Source organism: Chelonoidis abingdonii, chromosome 5, assembly GCF_003597395.2.
Source record: "Chelonoidis abingdonii isolate Lonesome George chromosome 5, CheloAbing_2.0, whole genome shotgun sequence".
NCBI lineage: Eukaryota > Metazoa > Chordata > Testudines > Testudinidae > Chelonoidis > Chelonoidis abingdonii.
The window spans coordinates 60,798,928-60,818,627 of NC_133773.1; the positions used below are offsets into that span (position 1 = coordinate 60,798,928).

The 19,700-nt window shown below is 44.1% G+C and overlaps 2 protein-coding genes across 4 annotated transcripts in view; one reads left to right on the forward strand and one right to left on the reverse strand.

Moving 5' to 3' along the window:
- Positions 1-19,700, forward strand: part of FHIP1A (FHF complex subunit HOOK interacting protein 1A) — a 161,705-nt gene that overhangs the window by 17,312 nt on the left and 124,693 nt on the right. For 2 of the 3 annotated variants that reach the window (XM_032771281.2, XM_075066323.1), the window contains exon 1: positions 2,353-2,415. The exons of the other annotated variant lie outside the window; for it this stretch is intronic. The gene's annotated coding sequence lies outside the window, so the exon portion shown is untranslated. Of the gene's footprint in view, positions 1-2,352; positions 2,416-19,700 lie in introns of those variants that run through there. 3 annotated transcript variants of the gene reach the window in all.
- LOC142046935 (uncharacterized) lies at positions 12,664-14,966 on the reverse strand. The gene is made up of 2 exons (XM_075066781.1): positions 14,097-14,966; positions 12,664-13,111 (listed from the first exon to the last, which is right to left on the reverse strand). Exons 1-2 carry the CDS (start codon positions 14,644-14,646, stop codon positions 12,900-12,902), a joined length of 762 nt encoding a protein of 253 aa, XP_074922882.1. The 5' UTR covers positions 14,647-14,966; the 3' UTR covers positions 12,664-12,899.

The following is a 19,700-nucleotide window of genomic DNA, read 5'->3' on the forward strand; positions in this document are numbered from 1 at the left end:
GGCTGGGGCAGAGGGTTTGGGTGCAGGGAGGGTGAGAGCTCTGGCTGGGGGGTGAAGGCTCTGGAGTGGGGTCAGAGATGAGCGGTTTGGGGTCCGGGAGGAGATTCAGGGCTGGGGCAGAGATGTGGGAGGGTGAGAGCTCCAGCTGGGGGTGCGGGCTCTAGGGTAGGGCCAGGGATGAAGGGTTTGGGGTACAGGCTGCGGGGGAGAGAGAGGACTCCCTGCAACAGCTCGGGGCCGGGGCAGAGTGCCTCTCCCTGGCTGTGGCAGCTCTGGCTGGACTGGGCCAAGGGAGGGGCTCCTCTCTGTGGCAGCTCCAGTGGGCCTGGGCTGGGCTGAGGGAGGGGCTCCTAAGCCCCAGCCAGGGCACATCCAGGGCAGTTCCGTGTTGGGGCCGGTGGGGAGGGGTGCCTCTCCCCCGGCTGCTGCAGGCCCATGCTGGGGCTGGGCAGGCTGGGAGGGGCGCCTCTCCCCGCCTCGGCCACTGTTTTGAGCTTACTGGCAGCTGTGCGGCCGCGCAGCTTAGAGGGAATTTAGGTCACTACATCCTTCTAGGTTTTTAGAAAGAGTAGATCTCATCCTCTCATGCTTAGTTTTGATTAATAGATTGGAAGAGGAAAAAGCAGGAAAGTTTTGTTTTCGACTCCTATTCAGTTTCTTAACTTTGAATCAACTGGTCATTGAACTGAACTAATTGAGTAAACTGAAATGAAGAAAGTATCTCTCTGTACATGCACAAGAGGCTACTGCTGTCAGAAGCTCGTTTGGCATTTCAACAAACTCTGTTTCTAGGTGCTTAGCCTGTGACTTCCAGTGGTTTGGCTTTCTTCAGTAGCAAGCATGTACTGTTTTTAATACAATTTTATGTATTTAATCATAATAAGTTTAGGCTTTAAGTTGTTATAACTTAAAATTTAATTTTAAATTAATTTTTTAAAAAACTTTTAAAGCGTTATATCTGATTTTAAATAAGAAACAAAATAAAACTTTTTTTTTTTTATAGATTTGTATCCACCCTGACAATCCAGTAGCCTGTATTCTCTACTAGTTGGTATAAACTACAATGTAATATGTTGGCTACAAGGAAGAGTTCCTAGCAGAATCAGTGGCATATATTTTTGCGTGAACACTTTCCCCTAGGCCTGAGTAAAATTCAGCAACACTTGGCTTGAGTTACTTTATTTATGGATGAGTTGTTTGTTTGTTTTTTTTTTTAGTTGCATGAATTAAAGATATAGAAAACATGATCTGATTCCTTCTGATGCCAATGTAAAAGTGATAATGCTTTATATGTCAGTGAGGCTATGTTATCTTAGGAAGTTTTAAGCTTTGAATCACTTATATACAACACTCACCGCTGGTCTCAGTGTTACCTGAACATCCGCCTGTGTAGTGCATCAACTAGCAGAAAGTCAATGTTCTTTGTGAAGTAATGGCAGCTGGAGACAACATTATGTTGTAATGGCAGCAAGGCAGACTGGATTGCTTCCTTAGGTCACATGGGCTGCTGCTGAGCTATGGATAGTTGCAGTAATGTTGTGAGGTCATGTAATGTTGAGGTTGAATTAATGCCTTTTAAACCCAATCTTTTGCAATTTGTAATGATTACAAGAAGTGGTATCTGTCCAGAATTTTTGGAAGAGTATGTTTAAATATTCAGAGATAACATGAATTTTACATCTTGTTTAAAAACAGGAACATTTGGAATTTGTAGGGTAAGAGTCTTGAAAAAGCTACCAGATTTCTACTAGCAGGAGGAATAAACTCTCTCCAGAGGTAGCTATGAAAGATGACAGTGGAACAGCCCCACCAGCAAGGTCTAAGGGGAACACAGATGAGAATCCCGCATCCCACTAGCTGGGGTACCAGAATGAGGCAGAGGTGGTTCAGCTTTTATCCCTGGATCTTGCCTGGGGACTCCATCTTTGTGTCATAGTATATCTAGAAGATGCATGATACATTTGGAATTTCGTAATCATTCTCTATTTGCTGGATATGGTAAGGAACTTTTTGTCTCTAGCTGCTGTGAGGAAAGGACATGAAAGAGGCCTCTTTTATACTAACCTTCTAGTTATTTTTCTCCCCACCTCCTACTATTGGAAAAATCAAATTTGCATGAAATTGATGCAATTCATGACAATTTCATTTCTTACCATAGTGTTATGAATAACAGAGTGAAATGACAGGGTCTTATTTTCAATTTGTTGTCACTCAGCAAAGCTATGAGCAACAGCAGGAGTCCTGCAGACTAAGGACATCCGCATTGCATCAGTTAATCTTTGAAATTTGAAGTGAATAGATATATTTACATTCCAGCTAAAAACTTATATTTTTTTCAGGCTCTCATGCTCGGGGAAAGCTTCGCACTGGTAGCTTGGCAGAGTGGACTTTTCAAGCTGCTTGAGAGAGAAGGAGGTAAATACTTCGAAGATCTAATTTTATGACTGTCAAGTTTAGCAGTGAAGCTGTAGCTTTAAAACCGTTTGCAAGCAGAGATAAAATATGTGGGCCTGTAAAAGATTTTAGACTTTAAACAATGTATGTACTTAACTATTATTGAAAATCAGGTTCACTGTGGGGCGGATTTTCCCATGGTTTTGTTTTGTTTTTTAATTAATTACTGTACTATATCCCATATGTCAAATTACCGTATATACTCATTCATTAGCTTGTTCATTTATAAGCTGATCCCCCAAGATGGATAAGTAAAAATATCAAAAATGGTATGACTCTTTTATAAACCGACCCTGCATTTCAGGAGTTGGAAAACTTTGGCTCCCAGCCCATCAAGGTAAGCCGCTGGCGGTTTGTGACGTTTTGTTTACCTGGAACATTCACAGGCACGGAATCCCTCAGCTGCCAGTGGCCATGGTTTGCCGTTCCGAGCCCATGGGAGCTGCGCAACACTTCTCGCAACTCCCTTTGGCTGGGAATGGTGAACCGTGGCCACAGGGAGCTGAGGGGCTCCATGCCTGCAGACGTTCCGGGTAAACAAAATGACAATGCATTTGATATTCAATTCAGTGATTCCACAGAGTTTGAAGTCATCAAATTTTGGTGTAGACTCATTTATAAGCCAACTCCCGCTTTTTGATGTCACTTTTTTACCAAAAATATTTGGCTTATGAATGAGTATATACAGTAAGTGGAATATGTGCAAACTCTTCATGTTTCAAGATTCACCTGTGGTTCTTTTGTTTGTTACCATGTTTCAGGTTATAATGTGTTTTTTGGTATTTTTGTGGTGGTCTTTTTGGGGGGTGGGGGGGAATGGTGGCCGTGTGTGTGTGTGTGTGTGTGTGTGTGAGAATATATATAAATATAAATTTCTACCCAAATAGATGTCAATATTTTCTTCCAAGGACAGGAAATTGCTTGGTTCAGTGTATGTTACTGTTCATCTTTCCTAGCGCTAGCTTGGATGGTGTAGGTTATAGAAAATGGACACAGGGTGCAGTTGAATCTCTAAGGCAAACTTTTCATTTCGAATGCAGTTCAGTATCCTCTTATGGTGATACCATGGGCTCAGAGTTTATTGTGGAAAAGGGACCTGGTTATTGCTTCTTTCACAGAAATACTACTACTCCTTGGCCCCCTCTCTTTTTTCCCCACTCCCCTCCCCCAAATCCTTGTTATTACAGATGGTTCCCGACTTACGCAAGTGTTCCATTCCGGAAAACCTTGCAAAAGTTGAATTTTGTGTAAGTGAGGAATGTATCTCTGACTATTACGCACCTGTCCTTCCCTCCCCCCCCCCCCCAATGCTTATGGAACTTTTTCCTGTAAGTGCAGATTCCCGTAAGTTGGGTTTGTGTAACCCAGGTAGTGTCTGTATAGTTATTATATTATTTTATTATATTAAAGTTGTTGTTACAGTTTCCAGTGTCCTTCATATTACAGGAAGAAAGTGAAAGAGGAAAAGGTTTTGACTTTGACTAACCTTTATGGAGTTTTATTTGTCTTATATTTATCTACTGTACATGACAAGCTTGATCGGCACTGAAAATGTGACCGTTCCCATCCACAGCCCCTAGCTGCTGTTCAGCACCTAGTATTCCAGAATATTGGTTGAATCCAACGTCTTACAAATATAAAAAAGGTAGACATTACTGTGATAACACATTTCAGTATATTAAACCATGTGTGAAATCCTGGCCTTGCTTAAGTCCACGTCAAAACTCCATTGATTTTGTGAGGTACAGATTTCACTCTGTAACTTTTTATAACTAATGTACTTTTTCCAGTGTCCAGTATTTCCATGAATTCTTATTTTATTCCCTTATTTTTTCTGATAAGAGTGATGTCATTCAGTGCTCCAGTTTGGAAAGTGGGTGGTTGTGTAACCTTAGTGAGTGTGGGGTGGGTGGGTGGGTGGGTGGTTGGTTGGTTGGTTTGTTTGTTATAGGTACCTGCCATTTGGTACACTCCAAAAGCAAAATAATTTCTTAAAAGTATATTGAGTAAAGTCCAGCCCCAGACCCTGCACCTGCCTTGGGCAGGGGGCCAAGGTGCCTGAGAGCAGCCCCCCAGCCCTTGTCCCTGCCCCGCAGGCCATGCTGCCCAAGGCAGGTGGCGGGTCCAGGGCTCTCCAAAGTGGCCTGGCTCCCTAGGCAGCTCTGCTCTTACCGTGGCTTGACTTCTCGCCAAGCCAGGGGGTGGAGCCCTGGGGGAAGGGCAGGAGCAGGGGGTGGGGCCCCACGGTGGGGGTGAGGATATGGAGTCACAAATGTTCATTGTGCCCAGGGCCCCAGTGTAGCTGAATCCACCTTTTGAAATCACTGTATCCTCAAATACAGTGGAACTGTTCAATTTTGTTCCAAGAATTGGAGCCTAGTAGTAGTTAGTAATCAAAGATCTGTGAACTGGAAAAGGGACTAGTCTTTTCCCATGCTAAACTAAGATGCATCTTTTCTCCTGGAAATTAAACAGGCTAATTCATGTAAACTTGAGGCACCTACATTTGGCCATTTTCCAGGACCCTGCTTGTTGAGGTTTCAGATCCAAAACTTACCTTTAAACCTGTCTGATTTGGAGAGACGTGTTTATTTTATAAACATCCTTTTAAAATCTACTCCTTTATCAAAAGAAAATTATAGCATTTGGCTTTTTGTAGACCTTTATTCAAACACTGAGTATTTTGTGGTTATTCTTCTGGCTCTGCTGCAGCACTGAGTTAGTGAAATGGGGTCCAATCAACCATTATGTTGATGCAGAAACAAAGATTTTTGCAAGACACTTGGCTTTTAAATTTTGTGTTGTGCACAGTGTCAAGCACATGATATAACAGAAAAGAAGGCATTAGATGGTATAGCTCATCTCCCTCTAATGTGGGGTTGTTCGCTACAATGTTATTTCAGTCCCTGGTACCTGCTTCTAGTTTTGGAGGTCTGCTGGACTCTACTGTTGGTTGCTCTTAAAAGTATGCTAAAAGGCTTATCTGTTTTTGGCCAACTTAATTCCAGACACTTGGGGCTCATCTATGTGAGCTTCCAGCCTGTTTTCCTCCCCAGAAAAAAAAAACAACAAAAAATCCCCCCAAACTCTCTCCTCCCCCCCAAATAAAAAACAAAAACAAAAAAAAGTTGGAAATTCAATTCTTTGGTTGGTGAAGGGATTTGTTTCCTGGCTTCTGGATTTCCCTCTGTGCCATATTCTTTGGTTTTGTGTGGCTGAGTACTTTGTCTTGTTCTTCCCCCAGTACCCCCTTCTGGTCAGTTGCCTAGTGATAAACAATTTGCAAATGGGTCAAAGGAAAATACCAAATTGGACATTTTGTAAGTCATAATGTTGAGGACTTCCTTTGCTTGTAAACAAGCAACCTTTGTATTATAATAGCACGTAGAGGCCCCAGTTAGAGTTCAGGGCCTATTGTCTTAAGTACTGCAGTGCAGTTTACAATCTTGTTTTATGACCAGTCTTACCAGGATATGAGACACGTAGGGGGGAGGGGAAGCTGTAACTGGTGTTACAGGTAACACCCTCCCCTCAGGATAACTACAACTGAGCAATTCAAGAAACTAACCATAAACCAAGCCTTTTATTGTGGGCATTTGATAGCACTTTGAATAGTGACAGTTTTACTGTTTTGCTGCTGCAGTGTTTTAGTTGCAGCACCAGAGCTTAGATGGAAGAGGCAGTGGGGTGGGCAGAAGTGTGCAAAGCCTGATGGGAGGAAGGGATAGATTGCAAAAAAACCTGAACATCCTTGCCCCAGCTGAGGTTCTGCCCTGCTCCATCCCCCCTCCCTCTGTTGCTCACTCTCGCTCCCTGTCATCAGGCTGGGACAGAGGGTTGGGATGTAGGGGGAGGGGGTGAGGTCTCCGGCAGTGGGGTGCAGGCTCTGGGGTCAGGCTGGGGATGAGGCATTTGAGGTGCAGGAGGGGACTCTGGGGGAGCAGGGGGTTGGGATGCAGTGGGGGGGAGGGCGCCGGTTGGAGGTGCAGGCTCTAGAGTGGGGCAAAAATGAGGGGTTCAGAGTGCGGGAGGGGGCTCAGGGCTAGGGTTGGGGTGTGGGAGGGGTGCGGGCTCCAGGAGGGAGTTTAGGTGTTGGAGGGAGCTCAGGTACTAGGGCAGGGTGTGGGGTGTGGGAGGGAGTGAGGGGTGCGGGCTCTGGGCAGCGCTTACCTTGGGTGGCTCCCAGAAGCGGTGACATGTTCCTCTGCCTCCTAGGCTTGTTGTACAGACAAAACTACACAGGATCATTTTAGGGGTCAAGACAAAGATGCCACATTTATTATGATCTATAACTACTAGCAAATACCTTAATACTTATACGCATACACTCACACATGCGCACACACACACCAAATGTTCTGCAGCTGCTGGATAGTTACCAGTCCCGATTGTAGCTTGAGTTTGTGGCTTGAGTTCACAGCTGGGGATCGTAGCTCGTGGCAGCTAACTGGCCAGGAAAGCTGGGCGCGAGGAGGAGCCGGGTCTGTCGGGCGCGCACCAATGCCCCTCGATGTTGATAGCAGAATGTTACCCAAAGTCTGTCATCTCACCCCCCTTTTTTTATAGGCTTTTAGTTTGGATTCAAAGTCTATAGGTCTTGCTGTGTCACCCTGCCTCCGGGTTTGGTGATTGATCACCCGTCAATTGCAGGCGTGACTTTCAGCCTTGAACCTGGCTTTGATCTTCCTTCTGTTGTTTCTTTTGTCCTTTTCTTTTTAGGGTGGATGCTTCTTACTTTGTTTAGGGCTGTTGTGTAGGTCTTCAGCCACTGGTATTTGAACTTTATCTCATCAGGTCAGGCTGGCAGTGGAGGTTAATTCTATCACTCATACATACATGCCTCATTCACACATCTAAACTAAACTAATAAGATTACAGCAGGGTTTGCAAAAATGAAGGTGGAGGAAGCTTTTACAAAATGGAGTGAGCGTTTTAAAATGGGGTTTGAATTATAATATGGCAAACAGTGAACAGAAGTTTCAATATAGACAAGTGTAATAAATGGTGAACAGAAATTACATTAATAAAGTGAACAGTTAAAAACAATTTCATTTATCAGTTCTACAGGCTGAGGCATGCAGCCAGGGGCCTCTGCGCTCTGCCCCCACCCGCAGGCACCGCTCCTACAGGTCCCATTGGGTGGGTTCCCAGAGCCGCCAGCGTCCCTTTTTAACCAGGCATTCTGGTTGAAAACTGGACACCTGGCAACCCTAAGAAGGGAGAAACTCCTGAGCATGTTTCTTGGTGCTCTTGAGCTTGTGTGAAAGACCCTTCTAAGCATCAGTTGGATTCAGGGGGAAAAAAACCTTAATTGTTTTAAAGAATTTTTAAAGGAATTTAAAAAAACCCACTGAGGACATACTATTTAAAGAGTATTCGATCGGAAAACATAACTCTTTTAAATTATCTGGGTTGATGCTGTCTCTTTAAGTTGGCATATTCCTCTCCATGCTACTTGTGGGTTTTGAGCAGTGGGAGTTCTCTGCCAGAGACTATATTGATGCGGATCAGAAGAGGACTGTATTGTATTCGAGGGGGCCAGAAGAGGACTGCAGGACAGAGAGCCAGCTGATGGCTCTGGGCTTGGTATGAATCTGATGGAATCAGCTAGTTTTGAGGTCCAAACCTTTGATGGAAGGCAGACATGATGTGAGGGGATGGGGAACTGTCCGCTCTTCTACATGATGGACAATTGGCACAAAGATTTGCAACCCCTCTTTTTTTTTTTTTAAAGCTACAGTGTATCTTTTTTTAAAAAACAAACAAACAAACAAAAACTTTCTGAAATAGAACAATAATTTTAATACATTGCTTCTAGTGGATACAACTTAATAGGTTCCTTGTTTTAATTTATTTTGGTCTTCTAGGGCAGTAGCTCTCAATCTTTCCAGACCACTGTACCTTTTCAGGAGTCTGATTTGTCTTGTGTATCTCCAAGTTTCACCTCACTTGCTTACAAAATCAGACCTAAAAATACAAATCTGTCACAGTACACTGTTACTGAAAAATTGCTTACTTATTTTTGCCATATAATTCTGAAATAAATACATTGGAATATAAATATTGCACTTACATTTCAGTGTATAAAGCAGTATAAACAAGTCATTGTCTATAAAATTTTAGTTAGTGCTTTTTGTGTAGCCTGTTGTAAAACTAGGCAAATATCTGGATGAGTTGATGTGGAAGACCTCTGAGTACCTGCAAAGGAACGTGTACCACTGTTCTATGGAATTGCTGCCAAATAGGACTTTGGCTAAATTAATTTATTATGAATATCTGCCATAATGAAAGTGAATAGTCTACCACTTTATTTCCATAGGTTTTTTTTTGGCATTGGTACATGCCACATACAAGTTGAATTGATATTATTCTCCCTAGCATTATGGTGTTGATTTCTCCTCCTCCTGTGACTTAAAGTGTATTTATTTACAGTTTAACAATACATAGGCATTTATTTTCTGTGGTACAAAGTTTTTCAGCTGATAAACTGAAAGGTATTACCTAGGCATTGTCCAATTATGTGGTATCAGTAGGAAAAATGTAATTAATACTAGATGCTTTTTTTCCCCACCTTAGTGAACTTAATGCTTCTGAATTTTGCCAAAAGAAGAGTCTTCAAAAGTAGCCTAGTGTATGCATAAAATACGTAACAGGAATGTTTGTTGAAGAGAGAGTTTTCCTGCTAATGTGCATCAGCCCTATTGTGTGGGGGAATGCGTGTAGTGATGAGAGAGTAGTTCAGTCTCTGTGACCAGTAAACTTTTTGATCTCTTTAAGACTGGATGGTGGGTTTTTAGGTTGTGGACAACTGTCTTCTGGAAACTGGGCTCAAGAACACAACCTTACTGGACATATCAGACAGCCATTTAACTTTAATAAAGAACCTGGACTGGAACTTACAGCGCACATTCTCCAGCATTTTCATGGAGTGGACTACATCTTAACTGATGGAGTGCGAAGTGAACTACTTTCCTCTCCATTCACAATCCCATGGATTGCCTCTCCGCCTGTTGACAATCATAGCATTCCTGGGGCAACTACAGCAATTGTTTACATGGGGAATTAATATTAGGGAAGCATTTTAGTGTATTTTTAGCTATCTTGCAATGCAACTTAACCTCTGGAAACAAAGAGAGCCAGTACCATGTGACCAGAGAGCTGTGCATGGCAGGCTGTCAGTATTGGCTTCACTGTAGGACAGTGGTTCTCAACCTTTTCAGATTACTGTACCCCTTTCAGGAGGCAGATTTGTCTTGCATACCCTCAAGTTTCTCCTAACTTAAACTACCTGCTTACAAAATTAGACACATAAAAACATAAAAGTGTCACAATACACTGTTACTGAAAAATTGCTTACTTTCTCGTTTTTACCATATAATTCTGAAATAAATTGTGGCTCACAAGTTGAGAAACACTGATATACTATATAGAGCAGTATAAACAAGTTATGGTCTGTATGAAATTTTAGTTTTTATACTGATTTTGCTAGTGCTTTTCATGTAGCTTCTTATAAAACTAGGGAAATAGTTAGATGAGTTGACATAACCCCTAGAAAACCTCCACATATCCCTGGTTGAGAACCACTGCTGTAGGATATCCAGGGGTTGAGGAAAGAGACAAGTCTCCTCTTTCTCCACTCTTGTAAACTTTGAACTGTCTTTAAATTGTTTGTACTGCTAATGCAAGTAAATGCCAGCTGATGATAGAAGAGTGTGGATAATTGTGTGTTATCTTCATAATCCATCTCTGTTGAGAAACAGTTCAGGTGATAAAGGAAAACTAGAGCCTCAACAAATTCTGGGAAATCTTTTCCCCCTACTATGTGAACAGACAAAAATGGAATTTGGTGCTTGATGCTCTGTTATAGGGCTGTAAAATACAAACTCTGCTGTATAAGGGTAAAATGTGCCAAATGAACACAAGTCCATTCCCCAAACAGCTCACAGTCTCAAGGAATGAGAGGATACAGATTATAATGACCCCGAACAGAGCAGGGTGTAGTCTTCAGATCTTGAATGCTTCCTGAAACAGGTGGCACCATTTTGAGAGAGGTTGCCATAAGGATAAGGGGAGACATGAAAGAAATTGGAGGTGGGCAAAGGAGTCCAGGGGGAGGGGATTTTGGCTAGTTTCCAAAGTGTGGGAATGGGAAGTAAGAGGAGAGACTTAGGCTACGTCTACACTACGGGCTAAATTTGCATTAGCTTAAACCGATTTTATAAAACAGATATTATAAAGTCGATTGTGCGCGTCCACACTAGGAACATTAATTCGGTGGTGTGCGTCCATGGTCCGAGGCTAACGTCGATTTCTGGAGTGGTGCACTGTGGGTAGCTATTCAGTAGCTATCCCATAGTTCCCGCAGTCTCCCCCCGCCCCTTGGAATTCTGGGTTGAGAGCCCAGTGCCTGATGGGGCAAAAATCATTGTCGTGGGTGGTTCTGGGTACAGCCTCACCCCTCCCTTTGTGAAAGCAGCAGACAACCGTTTCGTGCCTTTTTCCCTGAGTGAACTGAGCAAACGCCATAGCACAGCAAGCAGGGACCCTGCTCAGATCAGTAACGCTATCGTGGATGTTGTAAACACCTCGCGCATTCTCGTGCTGTCTATGGTGAACCATGAACTGCAAAGGCAGGAGAGGAGGAGGCAGCTACGGCAGCGCAGCGACGAGAGCGATGAGACATGGACACTGAATTCTTCCTAACCGCGGGCCCCTGCGTTTTGGAGCTACTGCTGGTAATGGGGCAGGTTCTACCCATTGAACGCCGATTTTGGGCGCGGGAAACAAGCACAGACTGGTGGGACCGCATAGTTTTGCAGGTGTGGGACGATTCGCAGTGGCTGCAAAACTTTCGCATGCGTAAGAGCACTTTCTTTGAACTTTGTGACTTGCTTTCCCCTGCCCTGAAACGCCATAATACTAAGATGAGAGCAGCCCTCACAGTGGAGAAGCGAGTGGCAATAGCCCTCTGGAAGCTTGCAACTCCAGACAGCTACCGGTCAGTCGGGAATCAATTTGGAGTGGGAAAATCTACTGTGGGGGCTGCTGTGATGCAAGTAGCCAAAGCAATCGTTAAGCTGCTGCTACGAAAGGTTGTGACTCTGGGAAACGTGCAGGTCATAGTGGATGGCTTTGCTGCAATGGGATTCCCTAACTGTGGGGGGGCCATAGATGGAACCCATATCCCTATCTTGGCCCCGAGCACCAGGGCACCCAGTACATAAACCGCAAGGGGTACTTTTCAATGGTGCTGCAAGCACTGGTGGATCACAAGGGACGTTTCACCAACATCCACGTGGGATGGCCAGGAAGGGTTCATGACGCTCGCGTCTTCAAAGCACAACTCTGTTTAAACGGCTGCAGCAAGGGAATTACTTCCCAGACCAGAAAATAACAGTTGGGGATGTTGAGATGCCTGTCGTTATCCTGGGTGACCCAGCCTACCCCTTGATGCCATGGCTCATGAAGCCATACACAGGCAGCCTGGACAGTGGTCAGGAGCTGTTTAACTACAGGCTGAGCAAGTGCAGGATGGTGGTAGAATGTGCATTTGGCCGTTTAAAAGGGCGCTGGCGAACATTACTTACTCGCTCAGACCTCAGCCAAACCAATGTCCCGTTTGTTATTGCTGCTTGCTGTGTGCTCCACAATCTCTGTGAGAGTAAGGGGAGACCTTTATGGCGGGGTGGGAGGCTGAGGCAAATCACCTGGCCGCTGATTACGAGCAGCCAGACACCAGGGCGATTAGAAGAGCACACCAGGAGGCGGTGCGCATCAGAGAAGCCTTGAAAACGAGTTTCAGCACGGGCCAGGGTACGGTGTGACTGCTGTGTTTGTTTCCCCTTGATGAACCCTCCCCCCTTGATTGACTCATTCCCTGTAAGCAACCCACCCTTCCCTTTGCTTACAGCTTGCTGAAGGAAATAAAGTCAGTATGGTTAAAAAATCATGTATTCTTTATTAAAAGTCATTCAGTATTGTTTAAAAATCATGTATTCTTTATTAAAAGGCATTCCCTGTAAGCAACCCACCCTCCCCTTTGGATGTATTCTTTATTAAAAAGTAATTATAAAAAGAGGCAGAGAATTATCAAGGTATCCCTGCCTGCTGTGGTTTGGGAGGAGGATAGGAGGAAGGAAAAGGCCATTAAGCACATTTCAACGTAATGACAGCCTTTTGGTTGGACTGTCCACGGGGTGGAGTGGCGGGTGCAGAAAGCCTTCCCCCACGCGTTCTTACACGTCTGGGTGAGGGAGATATGGAACATGGGGAGGGTTGAGGGTGGTTACACAGGGGCTGCAGCGGCACTCTGTGACCCCGCTGCTCTTCCTGAAGATCCACCATGCGTCGAGGATATCAGTTTGATCACGCAGCAGCTCCAGCGTTGCATCCCGCCACCGCTGATCTTCCTGCCTACACCTCTGATCTTCCTGCCACCTCTGATCTCATCTCTCATCTCGAGCGTCTCTCCTATCCTCCCGTTCACTGGCATCTTTCCTGTACTTTGCTAGCACGTCCTTCCACTCATTCTGATGAGCTCTTTCACTGCGGGTTACTTCCATGATTTCTGAGAACATTTCATCTCGCGTTCTCTTCCTCCTCCGCCTTATCTGAGCTAGCCTTCGGGATGGGGTAGGGAGGCTGGACAACTGTGCAGCTGCATGGGGGAGGGAAAACAGGGAGAGAAGTATGTAAAAAGATACATTTTACAGAACAATGCTTGTACTCTTTTCACAGTGAATAACACTATCCACCTTACATAGCACATGTGATTTCACTACAAGGTCGCATTTTGCATCGTTTAATATTGAGTGCCTGTGGCTCTGGTGTTGCAGATCTCACAGACGCAGGTCCAGGCATCATAATTCAGCTTCCATGCGGCCATGGTAAGGCTTTATGTTTGACTTCTCCAGCCTTCATATACACAGTGCCTACGATGCCTTGTTCCTGTTAAGAGGAACCAGCAGACCCCAACCCCCCCCCTTTCCCCTCCTCCCCCACCGCATGGCTGCTATCATGTAAGATCACTGGTAATCATCCCCCTCCTTCCTTCCCCCCCCCGCACCCGCGTGGCTGGTAGCTGGGAAGATTCCTGCTCGCCAAACGCAGAAAAGCTCAGCGCTATCCTTCCTCCCCCCCCCACTTTGCTACGTGCAAGGAAGGATTTGATTTAAGCGGCAGCCCAGTAGGGTAGGAAAATCGCCATGTATGTATGCCCCCCTAATTAAATTCCTGAATTTCAACCAGGTTACAATGAATGATATAACTCTCCTGAGAATAACAGCGCAAGATGCAGAACGTATGTTTCTTGAATGCCAGCAGTCACCAGGAGCATACGCAGCTGTGCTTTGTGAAGCAATGATACCGAATTACTTGTTACATGCATGGCGAGAAAAGTGTCCTACAATGGGGGACCGGATAAGGCCGCCTTGCCCAGAAATCTTCTGCAAAGGCTTTTTGAGTACCTCCAAGAGCGATTCATGGAGATTTCTTTGGAGGATTTTCGCTCCATCCCCAGACATGTTAACAACTTTTCCTGTAACTTTACTGGCTGCGAATGCATCACAAGCCCTGATGGCAAATCAATCATTAAAAAAACGCTTGTTTTAAACCATGTTTGATATTTACAAAGGTACACTCACCAGAGGTCGCTTCCATGGCTTCACTGTCTGGGCTAGTGGCTTGGGTGGGCTGGGAGGGTAATTCTGGGGTCACAAAAAGCTCCTGGCTGTTGGGGCTAATGGAGTGCTGTGTGCTCTCAGCAAGCTCTTCCTCCTCTTCCTCTTCCTCCTCATCTTCCCCCTCCGCAGAATCCTCATCCATGGTTGATATTACAACCCCGACCTCTGAATCCACGGCCAGGGGTGGGGTACTGGTTGCGCAGCCCCCTAAAATTGCATGCAGCTCAGCATAGAAGCGGCATGTTTTCGGCCCTGACCCAGACCTTCCGTTTGCTTCTCTGGTTTTCTGGTATGCCTGTCTGAGCTCCTTAACTTTTACTCTGCACTGCACTGAGTCCCTGCTGTGGCCTTTTCCCGTCATAGACTTTGAAATTCTTTCAAATATTTTTTCATTTCGTCTTGTCGAACGGAGTTCTGTTAGCACTGAATCCTCTCCCCATATAGCGATCAGATCGAGTACCTCTTGTGCGGTCCATGCTGGTGCTCTTTTTCGATTCTCAGGAGACTGCATTGTTACCTGTGCTGATGAGCTCTGCGTGGTCACCTGTGCTGATCAGAGCTCCACGCTGGCCAAACAGGAAATTGAATTCAAAAGTTCGCGGGGCTTTTCCTGTTTTACCTGGCCAGTGCCTCTGAGTTCTGATTGCTGTCCAGAGCAGTCAGTGGTGCACTGTGGGATACCTCCCGGAGGCCAATAACGTCGATTTCCGTCCACACTAACACTATTCTGATATAATAATATTGATTTTAGCATTACTCCTCTCGTTGGGGAGGAGTACAGAAATCGATTTAAAGAGCCCTTTAAATCGATTTAAAGAGCAGTGTAGTGTGGACGGGTGCAGTGTTAAATCGATTTAACGCTGTTAAAATCGATTTAACGGCGTAGTGTAGACCAGGCCTTGTATAACAAATCAAGTTTTAAATTGCCAGTAGCATTTATATAGTTTCCAGACTTAAATAGATCATGCAGATAGAGGAGTGGAAGAAAGGAAGTGACTTTTAAAAATGTCAGTTCCTATTATATTTTCAGTTTGACTTGGAAACTGATTTACATTATTTCTTTAGCTTTACAATTAAACTTGTTTTCCCAACTGTTTTCCTCTCACTCATAATTTTTAGGGCCCTACCAAATTCACGGTCCATTTTGGTCAATTTCACAGACATAGAATTTTAAAAATCATAAATTTCATGATTTCAGCTATTTAAATATAAAATTTCATGGTGTTGTAATTGTAGGGGTCCTGATCCAAAAAGGAGTTGTAGGGAGGTTGCAAGGTTGTGTGTGGAGGGGTACTTCCACCCTGCCGCTGGCAGCGGCCCTGCCTTCAGAGCTGGGCAGCTGGAGAGCGGCGGCTGCTTGCCAGGAGCCCAACTCTGCAGGCAGAGTCACTGCCAGCAGCAGCGCAGAAGTAAGGATGGCATGGTATAGTATTGTCACCCTTACTTCTGCGGTGCTGCCTGGAGAGCTGGGCCTTCAGTTATCAGTCACCACACTCAGGCCACCCAGCTCTGAAGGCAGCAGTGCAGAAGTAAAGGTGGCATGGTATGGTATTGCTACCTTTACTTCTGCACTGCTGCTCGCAGGGTGCTTACTTCAAAGCTGACTTCCTTGCAACTCCTTTTTGGGTCAGAACCCCCAGTTTCAGAAATGCTTGTCTCCCCTGTGAAATCTGTATAGTATAGGGTAAAAGCACACAAAAGACCAGATTTCAAGGGGGAAGACCAGATTTCACTGTCCACGATGCCTTTTTCATGGCTGTGAATTTGGTAGGGCCCTGACTATTTTATACCACTAAATATCCAGCTTAAGCAAATTGCCCTCAACCCACAGTCTTCTCTCCTTTCACAACTCAACATCCTCCTGTTTCCATCCCTCTCCCACACAACACCTGGTCATTCTTCAGCATCCCCTTTCAGTAAACGACCAGGGAGAAATGAGTAGTTTACCAAATATAGCATCAGTTCATGTCACGGGTGGAAAGAACCTCTGGATCTGAAGGCAGGCTATGCTCCTATTACTGCTGCAATTCCTCCTCCTGTGGTTGGGGTGTGCTGGGTCAGCCTGATCATGATTGGAGGGTGGCAGGAGCACTTCTGTCTCACAAGGACCAAAAGGGAGCGTCTAGCCTCCTGGATTGGCTTGGGCTACTGTCTAATGGGTAGGGAGGGAGGGCTGGTTTTGTCCACTCTGAGAGTGGCATAAACTATCCAAACTACTGTACCTAGCAAACACTTTAAAGTGGGTATAGACATAGTAGTACTTGATGGATTGAGCACTTTTTTAGTGTGATCTGTGTGAATGTAACTGGATGTCAGTCCTCATTTGAAAGAGCCACTGGTGTGGCATTTAGCCAGGCAGAAGTGTGTGTTTCCAGGACAGATGGCACTTCAGCCAAGAGCAAATAAATACATGCTTGATCTGACATGTACTGAGCTGCAAATAACTACATGGTGTTCCCCTGTCTTTGTTCTGAGGCAGTTGTAACTGTCCAAACTGACGTTTTTTCCTTTCTTAATCAGATGTTTTAAATCAAATATAGTTGGACATCAAAGGATCATAGCGTTCGAAATTTGGTCCCTTTAATAGGTCAGTTTGCCTTACAAGCAGTGGTGTAAGCTCTTCAGGGGTGCACATTTGAAAGCAACAAAGTAAAATGATTATTTTGGTATGAAATTCTGTTTTGTGGATGCAACGGTCCTGTGATATATATTTTAAAGTAGGATTTGGCTAATCCCAACCTTACGATTATGTACCAACATTAATACAAACAGGTCTTAGCTGCTTTTTTAAATAATTGATGATAACCAGGTTAGAGAGGAGATTATAGTCCTCCAGGAGATAGAATAGAAGAATAAATCAGTTATAAGTGAGAGTATTTGAGACTACAACTTTGTTTACACTGGTCTGTGGACTGTTGTGAATTTCCCTGACACTCCTCACCACCACACACACAGTTTTAGAGAGAAGCGTGTGTGTGTGTGTGAGTGAGAGAGAGAGCACTGTCATGTCAGCTTGAAAATACAACCTGCACCAAAAAATTAAAATTTCTGCAAAATGTATTTTTTCAAAATTGCACTACATAATCACACCAGTTTCAATTATTTTGGTAATTTTATTTCAAAATATCTGTCAGCAAGTATGTCTGTAACAACACGCACGCACGCTCCCCCAGGAGTAGAAAATTAAAGGAACCCCTGTGACGACACTGTTCATGTTTCTCTGCCCCCTTTCCCCCTCCCAGAACCCAATTGGGGGCCCAATTGTTTATCTGAAAGGAGAACTGAATGGTGGCAGGTATTAAAAATTGATTGTTCTCCCCCATTACTACCTGTGTGGGGTGTGTTTGTGGTGGTGGTGTTTTTTGTTTGTGTATTTTTTGAAAGTTGAGATGTTTTGGTCATTCTTTCCTGAGGGTATTTTGGTTTCAAATCATAGGTAAGTTGAACAGTTGAACATTTGTGACTTAGTCCATAAATTTCAAAATGAAAAGTTTAAAAGGATAGGTGAAACATGCCACAACAAGAGGAGAGAGGACTGTTAACTATGTAAGCCTAGAATAATTAAGTTAAAATTAAGCTACTTTTTCTTTCCTTTGGCCATATGAGGATCTAATTGATTGGTTAAAATGACAGGAAGATAACATGCTCCCATTGTCACACACAGGCCCCTGGTTAATTATATAAACAACCTGTCCCTTAGACAACATGATGATACTGTACTAAAGAAAGTAATCCCATTGTGTATTGGCTCTACAGATGACATTGGTTGTGATGAGTGAAGGCTTTTAAGCAAATAGCCCCTGACTTAAAAGGAGGCTGAAGGAAAGATGCCATCTTAATGGTTCTTTGACCCTAGAACTTTGTTCTCTCTTCCCCTTGGTCTGTTTTTGGCCCTGATCCTGCAAGCTGTTCTGCATAAACAGATTGATTTCAACTGAGTTTTGCAAAGGTGCCGAGGTCCAGCTACACAGAATAGCTTGCAGGATAAAGGCCATAGGCATTTAATTCTTGTATCGTTTTATTCTCTTCTGAATTGATTTTTCTGAATGAATGTTATACACATGTATGTATGTTTTTATAAGATTCTGAATGTGCTCTCCCTCATCCTCTCCCTGGAATTGTGCTCCATTGACAAGAGTCCCACTGAATCCTTACTGCTAACAAATCTGCTTTTCAACTGAGTGGATTTCAAGAGCTGCAAAACCGCCAGTCCTATGGTCTTGTGGAAGATCTTACTGCATGTGAGTGGCAACTACTTCTTTTAACATAATTTCTTGGTATTTTGAAAATACTCCAATTTAACTAGCCCAGATTTAAGAACTAAGGTCCCTGGAAATGTGTATGATTTAAAAAAGGTAACCTATTTCTGTTTCCTAAAAGTGAAGAGAATGTTGGCTTAATAACAGAGCCTATATTAGAAAAGAACTGAATGTGTGTTTTTGCTAAATAATTTTTATTTTATGTTTAAATCCCTACCATGCAAGATATTCTAAAATTTAAACCAAACTTTTTGTTGCAAAGTTAGAAACTTTTGAAAACAGAAGTTGGAACACTATTTAAAATTTACAATAAAAACAAAGTGTTGTGAATGTAATTTAGGAGAAGCTCTTACTGCCCAGTGTGTGTTAATGTTTACTAATGATGTTGAACCTCAAACACTGTTGTTCAAAGTGAAGGAGTAGGATAAGCAGGGAACCTAAATTACAGGTCTGTCGCATATTACACGCATTTAACATACACGATTTCAGCTTTTCGCAGTCAGGGGGGAAAAGAACCCCAAAGAACCTGGGCGATTCCACCAGCGTGAGATGCGAATCTGCTGTTCCCACTAAAATATTTGGGGGGGGGGGGAGGGGACTTGACAGCAACAGCATGTCTTTAGGCCTGTGATAAGGTTCTCCCCTATAATAACCCTGGAAGGTTGGCAAAACAACTCCACCCCCTCCTCCCCCCAAAAGTTGAAATAGTGTGTCTGCCCCAGAGTGAGTGTGAGATGGGAGAAGCGAATCAGCTGTTCCCATTACAGGACTCAGTCCCCCTGTGCCTCTCATACTATGCGCATCTCGCCGCGCTGAGTGAGATTCTACTGTGGCTGTACAGTTTAGAGACAGTACTTATTTTTCGTACTGTATAACATGGCCCCTAAACGCAAGGCATCTACTTCATCTGGTGCTCAACCGAAGAAACAGCAATGTGTTCCAACACTGGAGGAAGAACTGGCTGTGTTAGACTTATTGAGAGACGATATGTCCATCGCCAACGTGGCGCGTAAATACGGCCGCAACGAATCTAGCAACCGTGCCATCAAGATTCGAGAGACAGAAATTTGTCAAGCTGTGGCATCAAGTGCTCCAGTAACTGCTAAGGTGACGAGCCAAGTGCGTGATAAGACTTTAGTGAAGACTGAAAAGGCGTTAAACTTATGGCCGGAAGACATGAACTGTAAACGTGTGCCTATCAATGGCAACGTGTTGTGAGAAAAGGCTCTTAGCATCTATGCACTGTTTAAACCTCCTGCCATAGAAGGACAGCTTTCTGATGAATAGGAATTCAAAGCCAGACAAG